This window comes from Lates calcarifer, linkage group LG13 (assembly GCF_001640805.2).
Source record: "Lates calcarifer isolate ASB-BC8 linkage group LG13, TLL_Latcal_v3, whole genome shotgun sequence".
Classification (NCBI taxonomy): domain Eukaryota; kingdom Metazoa; phylum Chordata; class Actinopteri; family Centropomidae; genus Lates; species Lates calcarifer.
Window position 1 is genome coordinate 11142970 of NC_066845.1, and position 21202 is coordinate 11164171.

Genomic DNA, 21202 nt, shown 5'->3' on the forward strand with positions numbered 1-21202 from the left:
TGACAGCACTGACATAAAAACCTAAAATAACAGTAGCATTAAACACAGCAGCTTTACTGTATGTAGTGCATGCACATTGGGGTGTGCACTGAGCTACGATGATACAGCATTCACACAGAAACAAACTGGGCTGTCTCTGCTGATCCAAAGGGGGGTGTCTGCTCTGAGAAGAGGACCAGCTCTGAAGAGCACGTACAGCACCTATTGATTACTCAAATTCAGGGTGAGTGAGTTTACTCTGCATGCTTTAAGGGAGCAGGGAGAGCTGTGAGTGTGCCTTTCCCTTGAGGTGTATGTTGAAGAATAGACAGATAAATGCACATCCATTTCTCTGTATCAGCCATTCTTCATCCCTGTGAACATATGTGCGGACAGCCCACAGTGACACCCAGGGGACTGTGTGACACCCAAGCCCTTCACCTGCCCTCCAGTACTCTGTTTAAGGTCCTTAAATCTTACTTTTCAAAGGTGAAACCCATAACAGTTTTATAACCGGTTGTCACGATCGTGCCAAAGTGCAAGTTTGAATGTTTTGATGCTGTTTGTAAAACACACAGTGTGTTTTGCACTGGGGGTGGGGTGGTGGGGGAGCTGCAGGACAGAAATAACATGCGCCACATCTCCTCCCTCCACTGGCTTCATGTTTTATAAATGAGGATAATGGAGCAGAGTTGGCAGAATTCAGCTGTGATGTTGTGCAGATCTCATGTTCAGTAGCTCATTTTTGTCAGCACCTTGTTATTTGAACCAGCTGTTAAGAACTGAAATATCACAAAAAAGGCACATACTTTCAGTAAAAGCTTGTGTAGGAATGTGTCTGCAGAAGAAATATCACCATGAACAAGTCACATTTAGGGTTTATAAGCAGTCATTGATGGTGGTGAGTTAGTTTTTGTCAAAGATTGAGCAATGCAGTCAGGCCTGAAACTACTAGTATCTCTTAAATCCACCCATTCACTCGAAACCATTTCTATTTCACCACCCAGGTAAAGATATATGACAGAACAAGACCTCTACATGATGAAAGGTCATCTGCCACAGACGGTCACTACCATAACAGAGATAAAATGTCCGGCAACCGTCAGTGGAACAGCCAATTTTAGGCTGTTGTTGGCCCCTTGAAATGAGCACTGTCTGTGCCCTTCAGTGTTGCCATGGGTGGATTCATCGGAGCTAAATTTTTTAATACGACCCTTGAAGGTTTGAAGTCTTGCCATGAAAATGACATTGAGAGGGAAAAGGAAGAAAGTAGGCAGGAGGCTCTTGCCACATATAGCGACCTCGTCCTTGAAGGCATGGATGGAGAGACAGAGGCAGAGTGAGACAGAGACAGAGATGGAAAATAGCAGGATCGATGCAGAGGAAAATGTCAGAAAACAGTGAAACCTGTCTCCAGGGAACGAAAGACGTAGAGAACTGGAATAGAAGATGACTCTCGTGTATGTTATTTGTGTGTGTGTGTGTGTGTGTGTGTGTGTGTGCTTATGCAGCTGTGTATGCTGTGGAGCAGTGGAGGGTCAGGAGCTTCCTTTTTTTGCCCATAGTGGTATATTTAGAGCTTTTGGTGACTTGAGACAATGAAAGAAAGGAGGAGTGGGGAGGTTGTGATACAGGCAGACAATGGAGGTTGCAGACAACAGGGAAAAAGACCATGCACTGATGGAGGGATGACATGGGAGACAGGGGTATGAGAGGAGAGGAAGGGAGAGGAACTGGGTGAGAAAAGAGGGAGTCACCTTGTGAGGGACAGCTAGGAAAATGGCTGTCCTGGCAGTCTCAAGGATGACTCAGCTGTAATACAATTAAAGTCTGGGTCGTGTTTACTTGCTTTAGACCTGTGTGTGTGGCTACCTGCCTGCCTGCGTGTGTGTATGTGTATGCATGTGATTGTGGTAGCATGCCACTGTGGCCATGGCTGATTTTTTTAAGGAGTGGAGAGCCATCATGCAGAGTCATACTGAATACATTAAGGTTGTGTAGTTGTGTGTGTGTGTGTCTGCGGGTTTATTTTTAGTGTTGTTAAGTTAATGACCAAATGCAAACAGCATTAGCTCTTCACAGTTTGGTGGCTGCAAGAAATTTAATGATTGAAGTTTCCAGAACACAACTGATCCCCTGCCTCTGTCGCGGCGCCACCTGCTGGAGAGTGAGCAGACTGCCGGTGTCGTTTCCACATCTGTCCACAGGGGGCAGCACAGGGTCACTGCAGTGATCCTGTGACTGTTTACTTCCGGTGTCAGCTGCGCTCCCGTCACAGACGAGGGAAAGTTCAAACGAAACAGCCTTGATTTCTTAATAAAACACCGATGTAATGTCTGATAAAATGTATCAACCAACAAATTTATTAAATAAATGGGTCCAGGAAAACAACGAGTTGGTAAACAAATGTAAGGTACGTTCAGACAGCGGTTTAATACCTCGTCTTTTCAGCGGTTAATGTTAGCTTCTGTAACACAGGAAATACTGTATTTTATTTAACTGTTAATACTTAAGGAAAGGTTAAGAGAGCAACAAATCTCAATGTGTTACCGGCTAATGTTAAATGCATGTCTACACTGCAGAGCATCTTTCTTTTTTGAATATAAATGAGCAGACTGTATTTCACTGCTGTGTTTGATTTATTGTTTTGTTTTAACTCGACAGTAAATAATGTATTATAAGCAGAGGCGTCAAAAACCAAAGTACTGACATCTCTTAACGTTATTTATATTTGCAGCACCACATTACAAATATACTCCTACTAGTAGAGGTAAAAGTTTTGTGTTCAAAGTTAACTAAAACCACAGAAGGATTATACATACTAGAATTTATATATACAGTAACATGTAAGTAGCATTTTACTCTTGTAGTTGGTCAAGGTGGAGCTGATTTTCACTGATAAATTTACTGCTGGGATGTGTAAGTTGTATATGCAGCAGACTGATAAAAGACTGATAAAATGTTTTGAGATAATTTATAGTTATATCCAGTCAACGATGTGTGGAGTAAGTAGCACCATCTTTCCTACTAAATAATAACACAAATGCTCAAATAAAGCACAAAGTACCTCTAAACTGGACTTATGTACAGTATATCTGTTACTTTCCACAGCTGATTATAGCCCAAATGTAGCAAACACTGTGTTACATCCTGTTTGTATTACCAGTTTGCATTCGCTTCATCATTTCAGCAGCAGGAAGGAGGAGGAGACACCTTGAGCCGAGATCAAAACCAGACTCCTCTAAGATCGTACTCATCTGAGTTTCACAAACTTTTAAGGAAAATCCAAGGTGCCCCTTCATCTTCTTAATAATACAAAGGCTTGTGGTGAAGAACTCAGCTCCTACCTTTATGTATCTTCTCTCTCCCTCCTTTCCCTTCCCCATGTTGCTCACCTGCAGGTGTTCCTCCTCTTGTCAATCACACTCATTTGGAGCTGTCAGTGGTCTACAATGCCTGTGTGTGCTCCACTGCCCAGTCTCAGTTCACAGAAGCTGAGCTGCTTCTCATACAGGCTATACAGAGAGGTAGGTCTGCGCTGTGACTGTGCTGACAAAATCATAGATGTAGATGACACAGGAACTAATGCCATACAGTCAGTTTAATGTTAGTTAAAATGATTCCTTTGCTCTGACGTTTACAGCCTGCTCTTGTTCCCTGCAGCTCTACAGATGACAGGAGATGAACCTGTGGCTTCAAACCGCACTGTGTTTTGGAGAACAGTTCTCAAATCAGTTGGAAACACAACTTTTAATACTTGTGTCCGGTACCTTCTCTGTCTGCAGTGGGCAATATGGTTGGCAACCTGCCAGCTGACAATTATACAGGAATTAAAGGTAAAATCCTGTTTTTAGGTTGTGTTCCCACTTGTTTTTCCCAAAACAAAACCAGAATAAATAAAAAAACTAGTTCACCAAAACTAAATATGCTAAAAAAATAAATAAATAAACAAATGACTAGCAAAAGGAGATATTATCAAAAATGTAGTTCAATGAAGCAAATGATCTAAAGTAATCCAAGCTCAGAACAAATTAATTAATATTGGAGAAACCAACCAACAAACAAATAAATAAATAGCTCCTAAATGCAGTTTCCCCAGTGTCTTTATTCTGGTCCCTGGCAACAAAATAGTAAAAGTATTTCTGCCAGCATGCTTCTTTGTCCAGGCTGTGGCTCGGGGAGTAGAGCAGGCAGTCCACCAATCAGAGGGTCAGTGGTTTGAGCTCAGGCTCTTCCAGTCTGCATGTTCAAATATCCTTATATATGAAGCTGTTAAAAAATAAAACTGTTCTACACTGTGTTTCTACTCCTGTTTTTCCTTTGATGCAGGAGGAGCTGTCCTCTTTGTTTGAGACACTATGTGGTGGAGTTGGGGACGACAAGAAGAATGAGGCAAGAGGAAAGTCGTCTGATATTCCACTATTGGTGACAGACCCAAGAGGGCTTGTTGAATTATTGCAGATCTGCACTTCCATCATCCAAGGTCAGTAACATTCATGGTCTTGGTTAATGCATATTGAAGGACTGGGTACTGCTTGTTATAACCACACTGAAATATTATATGAAACTTAAGCATACAGTTAATGTTTTAATTTCTGCTCTCTGCTCTCTAACACATGTTTATCTTGGTACAATCTCTTTGCTTTTTTGCATGAGTGCTACCAAAAGATGGCACTGTCAGACAAATTAAGTCATAGTACAGGAAGCATATTGTCTGAATCCAAACTGCTGTGTTGACCTGTGTGTTTGAGTCATGATTGTGACAGCTAAATAAAGGCACCCAGAGCTAGTACTGGAGAGTAGTTCACAGCTTCTTAAACACTAAAATCGTTTTTAGGATTTTTTCTTTAAACTGAACATTCTGGTACTGAGTAATGAACCCTGTGTTTTTCTGTGTTTTTTTCTCTCTCTGTTTCATAAAGGTGCTGAAAGGTTGAGTGAAGGTCAGAGTTCAGAAGCACTGTCTGCTCTACAAACAGCTTCCTCCCTGCCGGCTCCCAGAGCTCTACTAGCATATGTGCACTTCCTCTCAGGGTCCTGCCTCGCTCATATGGTACACATTCAGACTATTCATACAAACAGAACATTAGCATGCATCATTCATGGGCCTAACAAGTTTGGGCATCTACATGCAGTAAGTGGACTGTGGATGTGTTTGTTTTTGTCTCCAGAGCCGCCCTCAGATGGCACTGCAGTGTTACAGGAAGGCGCTGGTGACGGACGCCTGTTGTGTATCTGCTCTGTACCAGAGCATGCTCATCTACAGACAGCTGGGCAACACACAGGCTGAGATACAAGCTCTTCGGTTGCTGCAGTCAGTGAGTGACACACATACACAGTACATATCATAGAGTGGATGAGAAGAAAAGGTGCCAGTTGCTGCTAAAATGATTTGTCTTGTAGATGTAGATAAATTTAGCCTAACAGGCGAGCCAAAGAGTTAATTTTGGACATTGACACATCTGTAGGCCTGCATATTGAAACATGAAACCTCTCTTGTTCCACAGACTTTGATGTTGCCCTCTGTTACAGTGCCCGCTCTGGCCACCACCCATCTCCTCTCCCCGTCCTTACTGCTCTGCAGCCAATCACTAAGCAGCCTGCTCTCAGTTCCCTCTGCCCTCTCTGTCCTTCACAGTCTGGCCCTGAAGTGTGTGCTCCATGGGAGGTGAGAGGACCAGCATGAAGCTCAGAGTCTCCATCTCCTTCTTTTACTGGCACCTGACCACTACTCAAAACCACACAGCATAGATGGAGATGAGAATAGCAGACTCATAGTGCACACTGTGGTTGTTAAATGGGTGTGGTTGCTGTTTCTGCAGGGTATCAGAGGGTGTGGAGCATTATCTGGACCTGCTGGCTGCCCTTCACTCAGAAGATCAACATGGAGTAAGAGTAAAAACACTAACAGACATGCAAGATAATTTAACAATGAGCTCTGGATATGTTTGTGTGCACACTACAAGCTAATTTGCTAATTTGGAGGTAAGAAAGTATTTTCCCCAGGGAAGATGTTAGCTAACATCTGTTTGTTGTTTCTGCCTCAGGTCCATGCTGAAGCCCCTGCCCTCCCCAGGTTGCCTGAGCTTTATCTGGAGGCTGGCGCTGCCTTGCTCATGGCCAGGCGGCCTGCAGATTGCATGGCATTGTGTAATGAAGTCATCAGCACCACACTGGAACTGCTGCCAGAGAAGGTGGTGTTGGAGGATCCAGAGGAGACGAGTGAGGCTGAGACCAGGGACATGAGCGTGGACGGGGAGGACAGGGTGGGGATGTTGCTCTGGACTGGGGCCGCATACCTCCTGCAGGGTCACTGCCACACTCACCTGAAGGACTGGAAACAAGCTGTGACTCACTACACTAGGTCTGTGAGATGGAACTGTCTTTTCTCTGCCATAAAATAATCATGTGTGTATACCAACACATACTGTAAGATTGTATTCTGCATTACAGGTGTATCAACCTGCTGGTGAGGGTCCGCTTTAAAAAGAAAGGTGACTGCTTTCCTGACTTTGTTGAGGTTTTTGAGAGAAATTACTCTTTATACACAACCTCCAGCTACTAGTGCTCCTTTGAGCATTTTATTCTGTTGATGTTACAGGTTTCCAACCACAGATCACCAGTGGAGACATGGTTGTCAAACAGGGAACACATCTGTGTATCCTCCAAAGGCTGAAAGGGCTTTCACTAGCTGGTAGGGGTATCAGCTTCACTCAGACAGACCAACTGAAAGAGGCACTGAGAGACCTCCTGCTCAGCCTCCAGGCATCCCCAGGTATACACAGTATAACACAGCTGGATATTAATGATGTATACACCATTTTTGCAATCACTGCAGTTAACTTGGTCATAGAGAGGCAAGTTAAGGTCAGTGATAGGCAGACACGTTAGACCTATGCATGGGTCCCATTATCTACATGATACAACCCAAATTTTCCCAGTATGTCCCTTCGAGATTAGGTAAACATTTTTTTGAGTTTGACAATATTCAGTGTATACTGAATCTTGATCGTTGAGTATATTGAGCATGGACATATTCAGTGTAGTGAGAGAGGTATTCAAGTCAAATGCAATGTTTTTTTCAAATTGGAAATAAATGTCTGTGGATTTGAACAGTTCATGTGTGTATAGAAAAGGGTCTGAATGAAAGTGAAACTCATTTTCAAATCATCTCTTTCCTTTAATGATGAGCAGCTGGTTACAAAAAAGTGAAACCTAAACTGTAGCTATGATCTTAACATCTTTGAGCTTTTTAGACACAGCACCTACATTTTCTCTTCTTGTCTGAGCTAGGAAACGGTTGGCGTTGGCATGAATGCACCACAGGACTGTAGTGAATCTGTAGTGGGTTTGCGTGGTCCTTTGTTGGAACACGTCATCATGCTGTATGTGCTTTCTCAGAGTGTGTGGGTGCAGGGCTGTGGTGTGGTGAAGTGCTGTGGAGGCTTGGCAGGAGACAGGAGGCAGCAGCTTGTTGGGAAAAGACCTGGAGCTTCACCACACAGCACCACTCAGCAGAGTAAGCCACTGTCATTCTTATATTTACTCTCTTCCATGGGTTTGTGGTTAATGCTGTACACTGTGTTCACAAAATTCATCTTGAGTGACCTGGTTACATTTGTACAGCTCTAAATACACTTGTGAATGTGCCTAAAACTCACTGTGAGGTGATTGTACAAGCCACACTCAAAAGTGGTCATGCACTGTGTTGAATGGGGTGAACACAGATGCATCTCCACCCACATGAAAGGATTGTATACTCAACTTTGTGTGCATAGAGCATGAAAAACCACACAAAAGCCATGGTTTCTCTATTCTAAAGATTTCATACAAGGTTTTTAAAGCTGCTGTTGACAGTTTTCTCTATGTTTAAATTATCTGATGCAGCAGATAGGGACTACTGTCATTCTCTTGCTGTTTGGTCAAGGTGGTCATGTGTAAATATGCATTTTTTCTCTTCAGCAGAGGACATATTTTCCCACAAATAAATGTAATGAGGGAAGCTAAAATCTGATCACAAGTGGTCACTCAAAATGCATTTGAGGTGCATTCTGGTGCCACATATGAACTGCAGTCTATCACAGTTGACTCTAGGTAGATACTAGGTCTGAATAGGATATTTATCCAAGAAAATAAAATTCAAGTCCCTAGTGGTTTAATTAGTTTCTTGTTTCTTTAAACAGAGCACATTCACTATGCCGTCGTGTTACTCTCCTAACTGTCTGCCTGCCTTTTGCATGGCAGGGGTCTGCCTGTGTACCTGCAGGAACCCCAGTCTGGCCCTTTGTTGGACTCCACGGAGCTGCGGCACAGAATACAGGAACTTGGTCCTAACTAGCCAGCCTGGAGAGGAACAAAAGAAGAATGCCCTATCACTTACTGAACAGGATCAACTTTCTCTGGCCTGTGAACTGAAACCCATACCCACAACAAACATGTATCTACTGGGACAGTAAAATAAAGCATATTGTAAGGACTTGTTTGAGAGTGTCTTAGACTGAGATGTGGCAGGTGGTTTATGCATTAAAAGATGCAAGATAACTGGGCATACTGAAAATTTGATTGGTCACCGATCTGGTTTCTTGGGCAAAAAAGTACCTAATTATTACTTATTTTAGTTTAGGTATTGGCCAGGCAAGAGTGATCAAGACTGTAAATTTAGTAATGGCAATGGTTTTCAATATCAAGTACAGTACATACTACTTCAGAAGATATGCACTATAAATTCTGTTGCTGCTCTAAAATGTCTGTTTATAATTTCTTTATGGGTTTTTCTCATCAATAAAAGTATCTGATTGAGTTGCATCGTTTTTTAAACTCGTTATCTGTTTTTATCATGACTAAAAGATCAATTTAATGTTTTTACGGTTCTTCAATATCAACGCGGTAAACGTTAATTGGATACCTCAAGGTTGACAACAGACCAATAAGAGGGAAGTGGATGAAAATATGAACAACCTACTCATTTGTAATTGGCTGGACTTCCTCTATATTTTCGCTGACGACAGATACCAGATTTTTTCATTGGTTGTTGTACGTGTCGGACAGCCTCCAACCAATCAGAATGCAGGATGCATCCAGCTCACGGTATAACTGTAAAGAAAAGCACGGAAACCGCTGCTGTTTCGTCTGAAATCACGGAGAACGTTGAGACACGAGAACCGGTTAAGCCTCTGAAACATTTAGCTAGAATTTGTTTATTTATTAATAGTAATCCAGGCGGACGACCATGGCCTCGGGAGGGGAGTAAGTAGAAATATATTTCAGTCTTATTAAAATGAGTTTTTCTGAACAATGGCTATTAGCAAATACCCTTTAAATGGCCAACGTCAGCTCAGAATACGTTAGTTTATTAAAGTTAGCTCGATTGCTAATACATAACCGAGTTTGCTAGCAGGAGAGCTAATGGGGTCAGTTACTTCAACCTCCGCACTTTTGTCCGTTGATTGAATAACCTATTACTGCTAATCGACTGACCGCTGGGTAGTATCCCGACGAATTGTTGACAGTTGTTAGACTGTTGTCGTTGGACAGTTAACGGTACCGAGCTAGCCGGCTGTGTGACAGCGGCTTGACAAAGCGCAGTCATTGCTGTCGTGTTTGAATGCTAACGTTAGCTTAGCAACAGTGTCAAGGCCAAAGCCATCCACCGTCACACCGTCAAGTTGGCCTATCCACCGGCTAATATCCTGTTTTGAGACTAAGCGTCAAATTGGTTGGGGCAAATACAAATGTATCCAACTATTGGCACAGACTTAGGTAATGGGCTAACGCTCTTACGAAAGAAATCACTAGTCATCCAGATGGCTAACTCAATGGCGAGCTGTCTACTGAGCACCACAGCTAGCAGGCTAACAGGGCTGGCTATTCATGTTAAATGCTCGACAATTTACCGGGGCTCTATTTCACTGTTAGCAAAACGGTCGTGAAATAACACATCTGATAATATTTAGGCAGTGGTTAAGTTGGCAGCTGGTATATTTAAAGTCATGATCGAGTTGTAACGTTTGTCTCTTTTAAGGGACAACCTAGCTAGCCAACAAAGTTTTTTTTCTAATTCTTTTGCTGTGTCATCTGGGCTCGCTTGCTCGCCAGTCAGTTAGCTTAAACGCTACCACTAGCATGCTAACAACATGAAAGAGAAACTACAAAAACCGATCCAAGAGTTTTCTAGACACATGTGGCCTTTTGGACCATAACGTTTTGGTTAGTTTTGACAGTATTTTGAATGCAGGTATGATCGTGAGGATTTTCCATAGGTAACGTTCAGTCTTTGTAGTTAGCAGACCGTGTAAACGACCTGTTTGTAGTTGCGGTTACAGAGATACATGCTCGATTATGGATTTTTAATTATTGTTATTAATGGTTTGGGGATGTACACAGAATATAATATCATTAGAATTGACCACTCAGCAATACAGAAATCAAACAATACGTTTAGATCTAGCAATACAAAGTATAAACAGTAAATAGTATAAGTACTCATACTTGAGTACTAAGTACACCTGGTCTCTTACGAAACAGTTTTATTATGGATTTGAAATGATCTGTTATGATTCATTTTTAATCAAGTGGAGTTTGCCATATGACCCCCCTGAACACAGAAACTAGCCCACAGAGGTGTAGCGAAAAGGTGTTATACAATTTCCCCATAGGCATACCCTAGAAACTAAACCTGACACTGTGTGAAGCTTCATGGAGCTCTGAAGGAGCCTGGTTCACAATGGGTGGATTTAGTGATTTTACCAAACCTTACATTAATTTCTGTAGAACATATTGATAATGGGATGTCCCTGGTTAGTTATACAGTTTGTTTTCTATTATAAAGTTACCTGCTAATTTGAACAGTTTGGTTATTGCTGCATCTGTATGAAACTTCAGAGGTGCACAAAAAGATGTCTTTTGTTTGACCTACAACTTGTTTTATATTTTTCTCATCATAGATCCAAAAATGATGATCTAGCCACTGCAATTCTGAAACAGAAGAACAGACCTAACAGACTGATTGTTGATGAATCCATCAATGAAGACAACAGTGTGGTCTCTCTCTCTCAGGTAAACATTTAGAATGTTTTATATATGGCTGATGTACATCTACAAAGTCATAATGCTGTAATTTCTTGTGACAGATCAGAAATATCTGGATACTCATTTCCATTTTTATATTTATGATGCTTAGATGCTGAGATTCATGAAATAACTTTGTATTATGTGTTTCAAGACCAAGATGGATGAGCTGCAGCTCTTCCGTGGAGACACAGTTCTGATGAAGGGGAAGAAGAGGCGGGAGACTGTGTGCATCGTGTTGTCTGATGACACCTGTTCTGATGAAAAGGTTCGCATGAACAGGGTGGTCCGCAACAATCTGAGGGTCCGTCTGGGTGATGTCATCAGGTGGGGGAAAAGCAAACACTTGTCATAAGTTCTTTACACAGCCCTTTAAAACAGAAATGGTGTTAAGTCTAGTATCTCCTTTAGCATTCAGCCATGTCCTGATGTCAAGTATGGAAAGAGGATCCACGTCCTCCCGATAGATGACACAGTAGAAGGAATTACTGGCAACCTGTTTGAGGTCTACCTGAAGCCATACTTCTTAGAGGCTTACAGGCCAATCCGCAAAGGTGAGTAAGTCAGGAGAAAGATTTTAATTTTCCTGGCTGATTTAAATCTGTTTCAGTGTATGTCAACATGTAGCTCTGTTAAAGTGGAAAAACGAATGTTATTGTCTTTTACCCTGTAAAGGTGATATTTTCCTGGTCAGAGGCGGCATGCGTGCTGTGGAGTTCAAGGTGGTGGAGACCGATCCCTCCCCCTACTGCATCGTTGCTCCTGATACAGTCATCCACTGTGAGGGAGAACCAATCAGGAGAGAGGTGGGTAACGGGTACACAGCAGACATTTGAATTTTTCCTCCCAAAAACTGCATTGAAACTTGAACATCTTGTGTTGGAACATGCAGGATGAGGAAGAGTCCCTGAACGAGGTGGGCTATGATGACATTGGAGGAGTGAGGAAGCAGTTAGCTCAGATCAAAGAGATGGTGGAGCTGCCTCTTAGACACCCTGCACTGTTCAAGGCCATAGGAGTCAAGGTACGGCATCCTTATTTTACACTGAGATAAAAAGTGTTAGGTCTTCGCTGTGGAATTTAGAGTGAGCTTCTGAGCTTCTTCTTCAAAAATGCACCAATCCTGAATTTTAATATACGCAGAGGTTGTGGTACCATCATAGTTGTGCAGAAATGACCAGTGGCAAATATTCATTAACTGTGTGGCTGACATTATTGAGCCACTTTGGAGCTATATCTGGTACAAAAATTTCCTTCAGATTTAATGATTATAATATCTTAATTATGCCACTGTTATGCTTTATTTAGTGTGTCTAATGTACTGTACATTTCAAATTTTTAATCATAAGATCAAAGAAAGAAGTTAACACACTACCTCACAACACATATATATGCTGCTTTTGGTTCTATTTGACTTACTTTTAGTTTTCGTAACGTTGTCATAAAGGTGACTGACTCAGAGGGTAAAGAAAATCAGTAGTTTCAGAAGTTCTGATTTTCTAAAACATTTTTACTAATTTTCAGCCCCCACGTGGAATCCTGCTGTATGGACCCCCTGGAACTGGAAAGACCTTGATTGCCAGAGCTGTGGCCAATGAAACTGGAGCATTCTTCTTCTTGATCAATGGTGTGAACATAGATTTAATATTCTCTATGCACTTATTCATAGTCAGGGCTGTTTTATGATGATATTGGGGTTTGTCCCTGATGGAATTGCCTCGTGGTTTCTGTTAGTTGTATGTTTGGATGTTAGTGTTTAGATGCATGATTTATCTTGTGATTGATACATAATATTTGAAAACATTAGATGCTGTGAGTTTATAGTCTCCTATGAAATTGAAATGTTTGGCTCTCCATTTTAGGTCCTGAGATCATGAGCAAGCTGGCCGGAGAGAGCGAGAGTAACCTGAGAAAGGCCTTTGAGGAAGCAGAGAAGAACGCTCCTGCCATCATCTTTATCGATGAGCTTGACGCAATTGCTCCTAAGAGAGAGAAGGTGAGCAGGAAGAGAGGAAAACTAAATGGATAGCTGAATATAACAGTAGAGTGTCTGCTTATGATTTCTGAGTGCAATAAATGAAAATGGATAGCAGTGTCCAGATCTTAGAAAGCTTTGAAATCACACAAGTGTGGCCCATTTATGCATTGTTTCTTTTCCCCTTTCTTTCTTTTCTTTTTTTTTTTTTTTTTTTTGAACAATTATCTTTCACTTATTTAAAAATAGACAATAGGAGCTTTGTGATTTCACTGCCTCCTGATCACTAGCCAAAGTACTCGCATTCAGTTAAGATACTAATGGTTGGGTTAAGTTTAAAACGATGCATGTTGTTTAATTTTAGACCCATGGAGAGGTGGAGAGGCGCATTGTTTCTCAGCTGCTGACTCTTATGGACGGCCTGAAACAGAGAGCTCATGTCATTGTCATGGCTGCCACCAACAGACCAAACAGCATCGACCCAGCTCTCAGGAGATTTGGTAAGTTCTGTTTTTAAGTATGTACTAAGTGACTACAGTAGATCTAGAAGAGCATCCCATGCGTGAATTCATGAAATGTTCAACCAATAATACACACAGATTGTTGAAGAAAAAATTTATTTTAGAACAGTCTCATTCTTGGTGCACAGTGCACCAAGAAGCCAACAGTAGACATGCATTTAAGACTCGCAAAACAATATAGATATGTTAAATTGTTTGGAAGCTCTGCATTGAAATATGGATAGAGCTGCAGCAGGAAGGTGTCTTCATATCTAGGAAATTTGGTATCGCTTGTGTGGCTCACTAAAGCATGTTGTCAAAATCACTGATTAAAACTGCTGGCTGCTGTTTATTTTGTGGGGCTCTGCAGTTCACCAGTGGGTCAGTTTCTCACAACACTGCAGTAGCACAGTATGAAATGCTTATGATAGGATGTTTCTGGCAGGTTTGACAAAGAGTTGGAAATGGATCTCACTTATTCATCAAATACTGATGCTTTGTGAAGTGTAGATGGTTACTTTCGTAACCACAGTGAGATATTAGTTCTGCTGCCACACATAAGAACAGCTCCTATAAGAGAGGAGGCAGTAACTGGTGCTCCTAAAATATCTTTGAATTGTGTCTGGCATGTATTATATTGCTCTTAATCTGTTTCATTGGCACTACTAATTGTGTTTGAACCTCTACCACCTCCAGGACGTTTTGACAGGGAAGTGGACATTGGCATCCCTGATGCCACCGGCAGACTGGAGATTCTTCAGATTCACACTAAGAACATGAAGCTGGCAGATGATGTTGACTTGGAACAGGTCGGTACACATAGTTCCTTTCTTGCAGTAAGATGACACCACCCACTTGTTATTTTTGAAGGAGAGGTAGGGTTATGTGGTTTATTATTGCTGGTAGCTTCAAAGTGAAACTACAATCTGACAGAATGAAATGAAACAAAGTCAGGTGCTCCAAATTTACATTCCTTCATCTCCTGATCACACCTGTGCAGAGTGCTGAGCATACTGCATTGAAATTCTGCCTTTGCTACTTCACATGACACAGGCATGCAACTGTAACACATTGCACATGTAGGGTTACCAGATTATAAGCACTGAGAGAGGACCTGGGAAGGAGTAGCTTTTTAAGAAATACTGAGCTCTCCATGTCTTTATGTAGGTAGCCAACGAGACCCACGGACATGTGGGTGCAGATCTGGCTGCCCTCTGCTCTGAGGCTGCCCTGCAGGCCATCAGGAAGAAGATGGACCTGATTGACCTTGAGGATGAGACCATTGATGCTGAAGTCATGAATTCACTTGCTGTCACCATGGATGACTTCAAGGTAAGACCCTTTTAAGATGGTTTTTGCTGTGGGGTTACATTAGTAAAATGATGCCATACAGTCTGTTAAGGGTCTTCTGAGTCGATACTAACTCACTCAATGCTGTTCTGCAGTGGGCCCTGAGCCAGAGCAACCCATCAGCACTGAGGGAGACAGTTGTTGAGGTCCCCAACATCACCTGGGAGGATATCGGAGGTCTGGATGATGTCAAGAGGGAGCTGCAGGAGTTGGTTCAGGTATGATGGCCTTTTAGAAGTGAGATTATGTCTGAAACTGATCTATCATGAACTGTAAAATTAGAAGTGTCTCCTTACTGTATGTTTCTCCCTTTCCTTAAATTCAGTACCCAGTGGAGCACCCAGACAAGTTCCTCAAGTTTGGCATGACCCCATCCAAGGGTGTGCTGTTCTATGGTCCTCCTGGTTGTGGTAAGACTCTGCTGGCCAAAGCCATCGCCAATGAGTGCCAGGCAAATTTCATCTCCATCAAAGGACCCGAGCTGCTCACCATGTGGTTTGGAGAGTCTGAGGCCAACGTCAGAGAGATCTTTGACAAGGTAAGAATTATTTTTAGGCTGCCACAGAACAGGTGCAAAGAAGATTGAATTTCAAATGTTTAATCCACAGAACAACCACATACTTTATTTTGTTTTGTGTATCTGTGTTTTGTCCTCAGGCTCGTCAAGCAGCCCCATGCGTTCTCTTCTTTGATGAGCTGGACTCCATAGCCAAGGCCCGTGGTGGCAACGTGGGAGATGGCGGTGGAGCGGCCGACCGTGTCATCAACCAGATCCTGACCGAGATGGACGGAATGTCCAGCAAGAAGAACGTCTTCATCATCGGAGCCACAAACAGACCAGACATCATCGACCCTGCCATCCTGAGACCTGGCCGTCTGGATCAGCTCATCTACATCCCCCTGCCTGACGAGAAGAGCAGGATCAGCATCCTGAAGGCCAACCTCCGCAAGAGTCCCATCAGCAAGGTGACAGGGCTGCTGCTCATAGTGGCATTAATGGACATTACTTCTATGCAGTTTCTTTAGCTGGATGGTTTGTTTGGATAATTCAAGTTTTATTATTTTAAAGTCTTCATATTTAACTCTTTAAAAAGACAGCTGCACTACATGAAAAAATAGATCAGAGTCAAAACTTGAACCTTTACATTTCTTTTGTGTGATAGGATGTGGATTTGGACTTCCTGGCCAAGATGACCAACGGCTTCTCCGGAGCTGACCTTACAGAGATATGCCAGCGGGCGTGTAAGCTGGCCATCAGAGAGAGCATCGAGAATGAGATCCGCAGGGAGAGGGAGAGGCAGACCAACCCCTCAGCTATGGTCAGTACTTCCTCTGTCCCCATGTTTACTTTTTCACATCTGGATGAGCGTCTCCATGCTACTGCTCAGCTGCTTCTGATCTTTCTCATGTCTGACTTTTTTTTTTTTTTTTTCTTCCTCCATAGGAAGTTGAAGAGGATGATCCTGTTCCAGAGATCAGGAAGGACCATTTTGAAGAGGCAATGCGATTTGCCCGTCGCTCCGTCAGTGACAATGACATTCGCAAATACGAGATGTTTGCTCAGACACTGCAGCAGAGCCGCGGCTTTGGCAGCTTCAGGTACATTTTATGAGAATTTCTATTAGCACAAGCTGTGTGTAAAGCTAGAAGTTAAACAGGAACTGTGAAAGGTCAGTTCCAGTCAGAAGATAATCTGCTTGTGCAAAAAGATGTTTTTAAAAAGCTTTATTATGTCAGTCACAGCATTCCCCCACTCAAAACAGAAAATGGTTATTACTCCACACATCTGAGGACTAAAATTGTCAGAAATATTAGGAAGTGTAACACTGCAGGGTAATCTCCATATTAAGAGATGGATAAATTGCTTTGTTGTTTCTCTTTTTAGGTTTCCCTCCAGTGCCACAGGCGGCAGCGGTCCAAGCCATGGCTCAGGAGGAACCGGCAGCGGTCCAGTGTTCAATGAAGATAACGACGACGACCTTTATGGATAAATGTACACTGCCCCACAGTGGTCAGTACTGGGATCACACCTGTACAAATTCTCACCAGATTCCACATTTTTAGGACTTTGTGCTTCTTTCATGTGTTCCTTTTTTGTATGATTTCCCTCGGAGAAAGCATGTAGCCGCTTGGTTTGCCCTGGCTTTGATGTGGGTGGGGGTAAGGGGATGTTGGAAATGGAAGGTGAGTGACTGATGCAGATTATTTTTGTTTTTGTTTTTTTTTTGTTTTTGTTTTTTTTTCTTTTTTCAGTGGGGTGGGTGGGGGGTGGGGTTTTATTGAGTGGCCTCATTCTCAGTATATCACAACCAACATGAATGGCTTTAGACGGGATTCTATGCTAGACTATAAGAAAGAAAAGAAAAAAACATATTGCTAATGACTTCCTCTTTTTTTTTTTAAATAAACAGTAGCATATAATGTATTACAAATTTGTCAAGGTTATGTTGTTGAAAATAAAATCTCACCAAATGGAGGTGTTATCAGTGTGTGTTTTAAAAATTCTTTATTGATACAAAGATAATCTCTTGCCTTTTTTATTTGATCACATGACAGTAGGGACACAGGAAACATGGAGATGGATAGAAATGACATGTGACAGTGTTGTAGCTGGAATCACACTTAGTTCATTAGAACATTATAATTGTATGGTATGTCTAGGCTATGGGGACAGCCCATGTGGATTGCATTATTATGCCACTTGGCACTGAAAAAGTCTTTCAAAGATAATTCATCATGGATTAGCTGTGTTTAGAAGTGTTTGTTGATGGCAGTGATTAAACATTCTTGAGTCTTTTCTTTGTGAAACATGCAGGTGCCATGTGAGCAAAGCTGTCACAACCAGGTAGAGAGGCTGTTCTGTTGCTGACCAGAAAGAACTTAATCCAGTGGGAAGATTTTTTTTTTTTTTTTTTCCCTCACAGCAATCTCAGCATGTTTTAAGCAGAGTTATGTCACTTCTATATTATCATTCATCTCAAAGAGAATCAAAAATATTTTCATATCTGAATTAATTTAAAAATTTGGTTTCATCAGTGTACGTGACAACAATCATTTAAAGTCATAACATTGTATTTCTGTGTGGGTAGACTCAGTATGGGTCGTGGAAGGGGAAATGAGGATGTTCTGCATCTCTCCACACTCTCTTACCATCCCGCTGTGGAAGGAAATGAAAAAATTAGTTATGCTTTCACTATAGTTACACATGACAGTTTGTATTTACAACACTCAATAACTACGAGTGACAATGTCTGGTTGTTAAAGACAAACATGAGCAAGTGGTTGTGAAATTTTGAGAGGTATCGTAAGATCAGCGACTCACCTCGACTGTCGGGACGATGAAGCGCTCATTGCGGTCGAAGGATTCGATCAGCTTCATGTCGTCCTCTGACAGGGAAAAGTCAAACACCTGCAGGTTCTGCTGGATCCTGGAGGCTGTCACGCTTTTAGGGATGCATACTACACCTCTCTGAACGTGCCACCTGCGGATGTCACGGGATGGACGGTTTTCATTTATGTACACATAGAAGTAATCCAGTGTTAAAACAGAATTGAGGATGCTATGAAAGGTGTCACAGACCTTTGGTTTGTGGTTAAGAAGATGCTCTGCCTTACCTGAGTACGACATGGGCAGGTGTTTTCTGGTATCTTTTGGCGATGGCTCCCAGTCGAGGATCCTCCAACAGACTTGGTTCATCGGGAGAGGCCCAGGGTCTGTCCCCACTGCCCAGAGGACTGTAGGCCGTTACACAAACTGCCACTGACCTGAGGCAGAGGAATGAGCACAAAGCACAACAGGAACATTATTTTCTTCTGAGATAAAGGATTACCATTTTGCTGACATGTTGAATTGCACTGACCGACAGTGTGACAGGAGATCTGCTTGAGACAAATAAGGATGGCATTCCACCTGTGGCACAATGATACACAGTTTTTCTGAGCATGTTTCTGAATAACACATTCACTGTTGTCAAAACTGTATTTATTTTGGCCTATGAGAAAGTCTCATTGTACCTGGTTGATCACAGGTTTGTGTCTGGCTATGCTGATGATGTCGTCAATCTGCCTGGCGTTGAAGTTGGACAGTCCTATAGCTTTGACCAAACCTTTATCCACCAGACTCTCCATGGCCGTCCAAGTGAGTCTGTAGTGTGTGTCAGAGTAGCAAATGCTTCCATCTTCCCGTCGAGGCATCAGCTCCTTCCCCCGCCTAAAGCATAAACACACACACACAAGATGGGGGACTGTGTTTGTAACTTCACCTTCACACTGATCCTGGGCCACACAGTGACAACCAGGGGGAGACAAAATCAACTTATTGTGTGTGTGTGTGTGTGTGTGTGTGTGAAGCTGCTCACTGAAATGCCATGGGCCAGTGCATGAGGTAAAGGTCTAGGTAGGAGAGACCCAGGTGGGCTAGACTGGTCCTGCACGCTTCTTCAACATCCTCTGGGTCATGTTTGGTGTTCCACAGTTTGGAGGTCACAAACACCTCCTCACGACGCAGAGCCTGAAGTGAAGAGTATAATGGATGCAGGAATATATAAACCACTGACTATTAGAAGAATTCAGGAAAAACACTTAGATGGTCTGTTTGATTAATACTGGTAGAAATCAGGTCATTTGTCATCCAACTATTTCCTGCATCTCTATGGACTTCGGAAAGTCTAACCCTGACCCTCATGTGACTGTCAACATTAAACATCTAAATTATGTTGCAGATAATCTCAATCTCTGGAACAAGTAAGTAAATGGACCATGTGTTAATTTTGTCATCTGCTATTTTCAGTGTTAAAAATTAACAACTTGAAAGATAACATAGATGAGGAGTTTTAAAAATGATAGATAATGACAGATTTATATCTCTGCGGCTGCTTGACAACTGGTCCGTCTACTGATGAAGTGATATGGTTGAAAGCTCTGAAACAACTGAGGAAATGGGACGTCTGTTTGACCCTGCTGATGCCATTGTCAAGCAGGAACTGTCAAAATCTATATAACCAGAGTTTCTCACCTTCCCAGGTCCGACCCTCAGAGCCAGAGCTGCTCCCACCTCCTGTTCATTGCTGTAAGCAGCGGCGCAGTCAATGTGTCTGTACCCGCAGTCCAAAGCTGCCAGCACTGCCTGCTTCACCTGAGAAACAACGCAGACACAGTCTGTACACTTTCTTTATGATTTAATAATGTCAACAAACAAAGCCTGTCTGAAGTGTTTAAAGTTGCACCTGTCCTGGAGCGCTCTTCCATGTGCCGAGTCCGACCATGGGCATCTTCTGCCCCGTTGATAAAGTCACAAAGGTGCTCATGTTCCAGCTCTGAGGTCCTGACGGAGGAAAGGCAGCGACAGAGGAGAGTATGGAAATGGACTCTGTGGCTGTCCAGTCATCATGACTAAGTCCTAATACTCTGTTACTGATTATCACTCACATCTGAATTCATTAACTCCTGCACTACAGCGGGGCTCATGTGCTCATAGACTCTACGTGTCAAAAAAAGCCATATCCATCATACATGTAGGCAACAAAAAATAACATTCAGTGACCTGCTTTTTATTAATATTAGTTTTTTTTCCCTTCACTCTTAGTTGAAAGGGATGTTTCAGTGGAAATATAAACTCTCTGCGAACCCAGCCTAATAGCCAGAAATAGCTGATGCAGCTATATGGCATTAGTCACAGTGTGGTGTTACTGCAGCACATCTCTGAAAGCCTTCCCATGGTTCACTAATTGTCTGCTATATCCATACCACGTGATACGCACACACACATACACACACACACACATACTTTGCAGTTGTTTCACATGATCAGAGTCTCTTAATGCACATCACCTGCCCTCACTTTCCCGGCTGCACAACAGATTGTGTAATTGACTAATGCGCTAATAGAGTCGGTAAATGGCGTACAGATTAAAACTCAAGAAAATAAAAGTCTTTTTATTTCTCAGTCAAGACTTTGCGTTTCCTACCTGGGGTCGCTCTGGTAGATAAACCATTGATCAGCTGCTGTGCATGCTGTGATTTTTAACAGGCTGGGGTCAAAGTCTGTCTTCATTCGTTTATCTGTAACCTACACTGATGAAAAATGTCCAAACTCCACTGTAGTCACCAAAATAGCACACAGTTAAATACACATCACCAATGTTTTATCACACAGGATGCCAAACATGATTTCTCAGCTCATTTTTTGTTTCTCAGTTTGTATGTTTACATGAACATTAGTATCGCAATTTTGAGTCTTATTGTGGTCGTGACCTTATTTGGGATATTTACATGAGACATGAGAAACCTGGTAATTCATAACCTTGTTTACATGATCATAACATTATCTACT

At 42.3% G+C, this 21202-nt stretch overlaps 3 protein-coding genes across 5 annotated transcripts; 2 read left to right on the plus strand and 1 right to left on the minus strand.

Moving 5' to 3' along the window:
• Nucleotides 1–1488: 1488 nt before the first annotated feature.
• fancg (FA complementation group G) lies at nt 1489–8784 on the plus strand. Of its 3 annotated transcripts, none has more exons than XM_018669482.2 (14): nt 1489–2392; nt 3146–3269; nt 3381–3506; nt 3643–3815; nt 4309–4462; nt 4902–5032; nt 5151–5297; nt 5487–5647; nt 5802–5868; nt 6027–6343; nt 6433–6473; nt 6581–6754; nt 7381–7498; nt 8224–8784. In XM_018669482.2, exons 1-14 carry the CDS (start codon nt 2312–2314, stop codon nt 8315–8317), a joined length of 1908 nt encoding a protein of 635 aa, XP_018524998.1. In that variant the 5' UTR covers nt 1489–2311; the 3' UTR covers nt 8318–8784. The 3 variants fall into 3 exon arrangements, with proteins under 3 accessions (XP_018524998.1, XP_018525000.1, XP_018524999.1); XM_018669484.2 differs by having other exon boundaries at nt 1492–2392; nt 3173–3269; XM_018669483.2 differs by having other exon boundaries at nt 1498–2392; nt 3170–3269.
• A 275-nt stretch (nt 8785–9059) lies between these two features.
• On the plus strand, nt 9060–17347 carry vcp (valosin containing protein). The gene is made up of 17 exons (XM_018668581.2): nt 9060–9225; nt 10923–11034; nt 11201–11373; nt 11458–11600; nt 11722–11852; nt 11939–12070; nt 12571–12673; nt 12909–13042; nt 13386–13521; nt 14218–14330; nt 14689–14853; nt 14967–15089; nt 15197–15409; nt 15529–15837; nt 16035–16190; nt 16316–16470; nt 16757–17347. The coding sequence occupies exons 1-17, from the start codon at nt 9209–9211 to the stop codon at nt 16860–16862; spliced, it is 2421 nt and encodes an 806-aa protein (XP_018524097.1). The 5' UTR covers nt 9060–9208; the 3' UTR covers nt 16863–17347.
• Nucleotides 17348–17360: 13 nt separating this feature from the next.
• akr1a1a (aldo-keto reductase family 1, member A1a (aldehyde reductase)) lies at nt 17361–20956 on the minus strand. Its single transcript, XM_018668582.2, has 9 exons — nt 20838–20956; nt 20097–20194; nt 19886–20005; nt 19230–19381; nt 18886–19081; nt 18732–18781; nt 18487–18636; nt 18194–18353; nt 17361–18028 (listed from the first exon to the last, which is right to left on the minus strand). Exons 2-9 carry the CDS (start codon nt 20175–20177, stop codon nt 17963–17965), a joined length of 975 nt encoding a protein of 324 aa, XP_018524098.1. The 5' UTR covers nt 20178–20194; nt 20838–20956; the 3' UTR covers nt 17361–17962.
• Between the last annotated feature and the right edge of the window lie 246 nt (nt 20957–21202).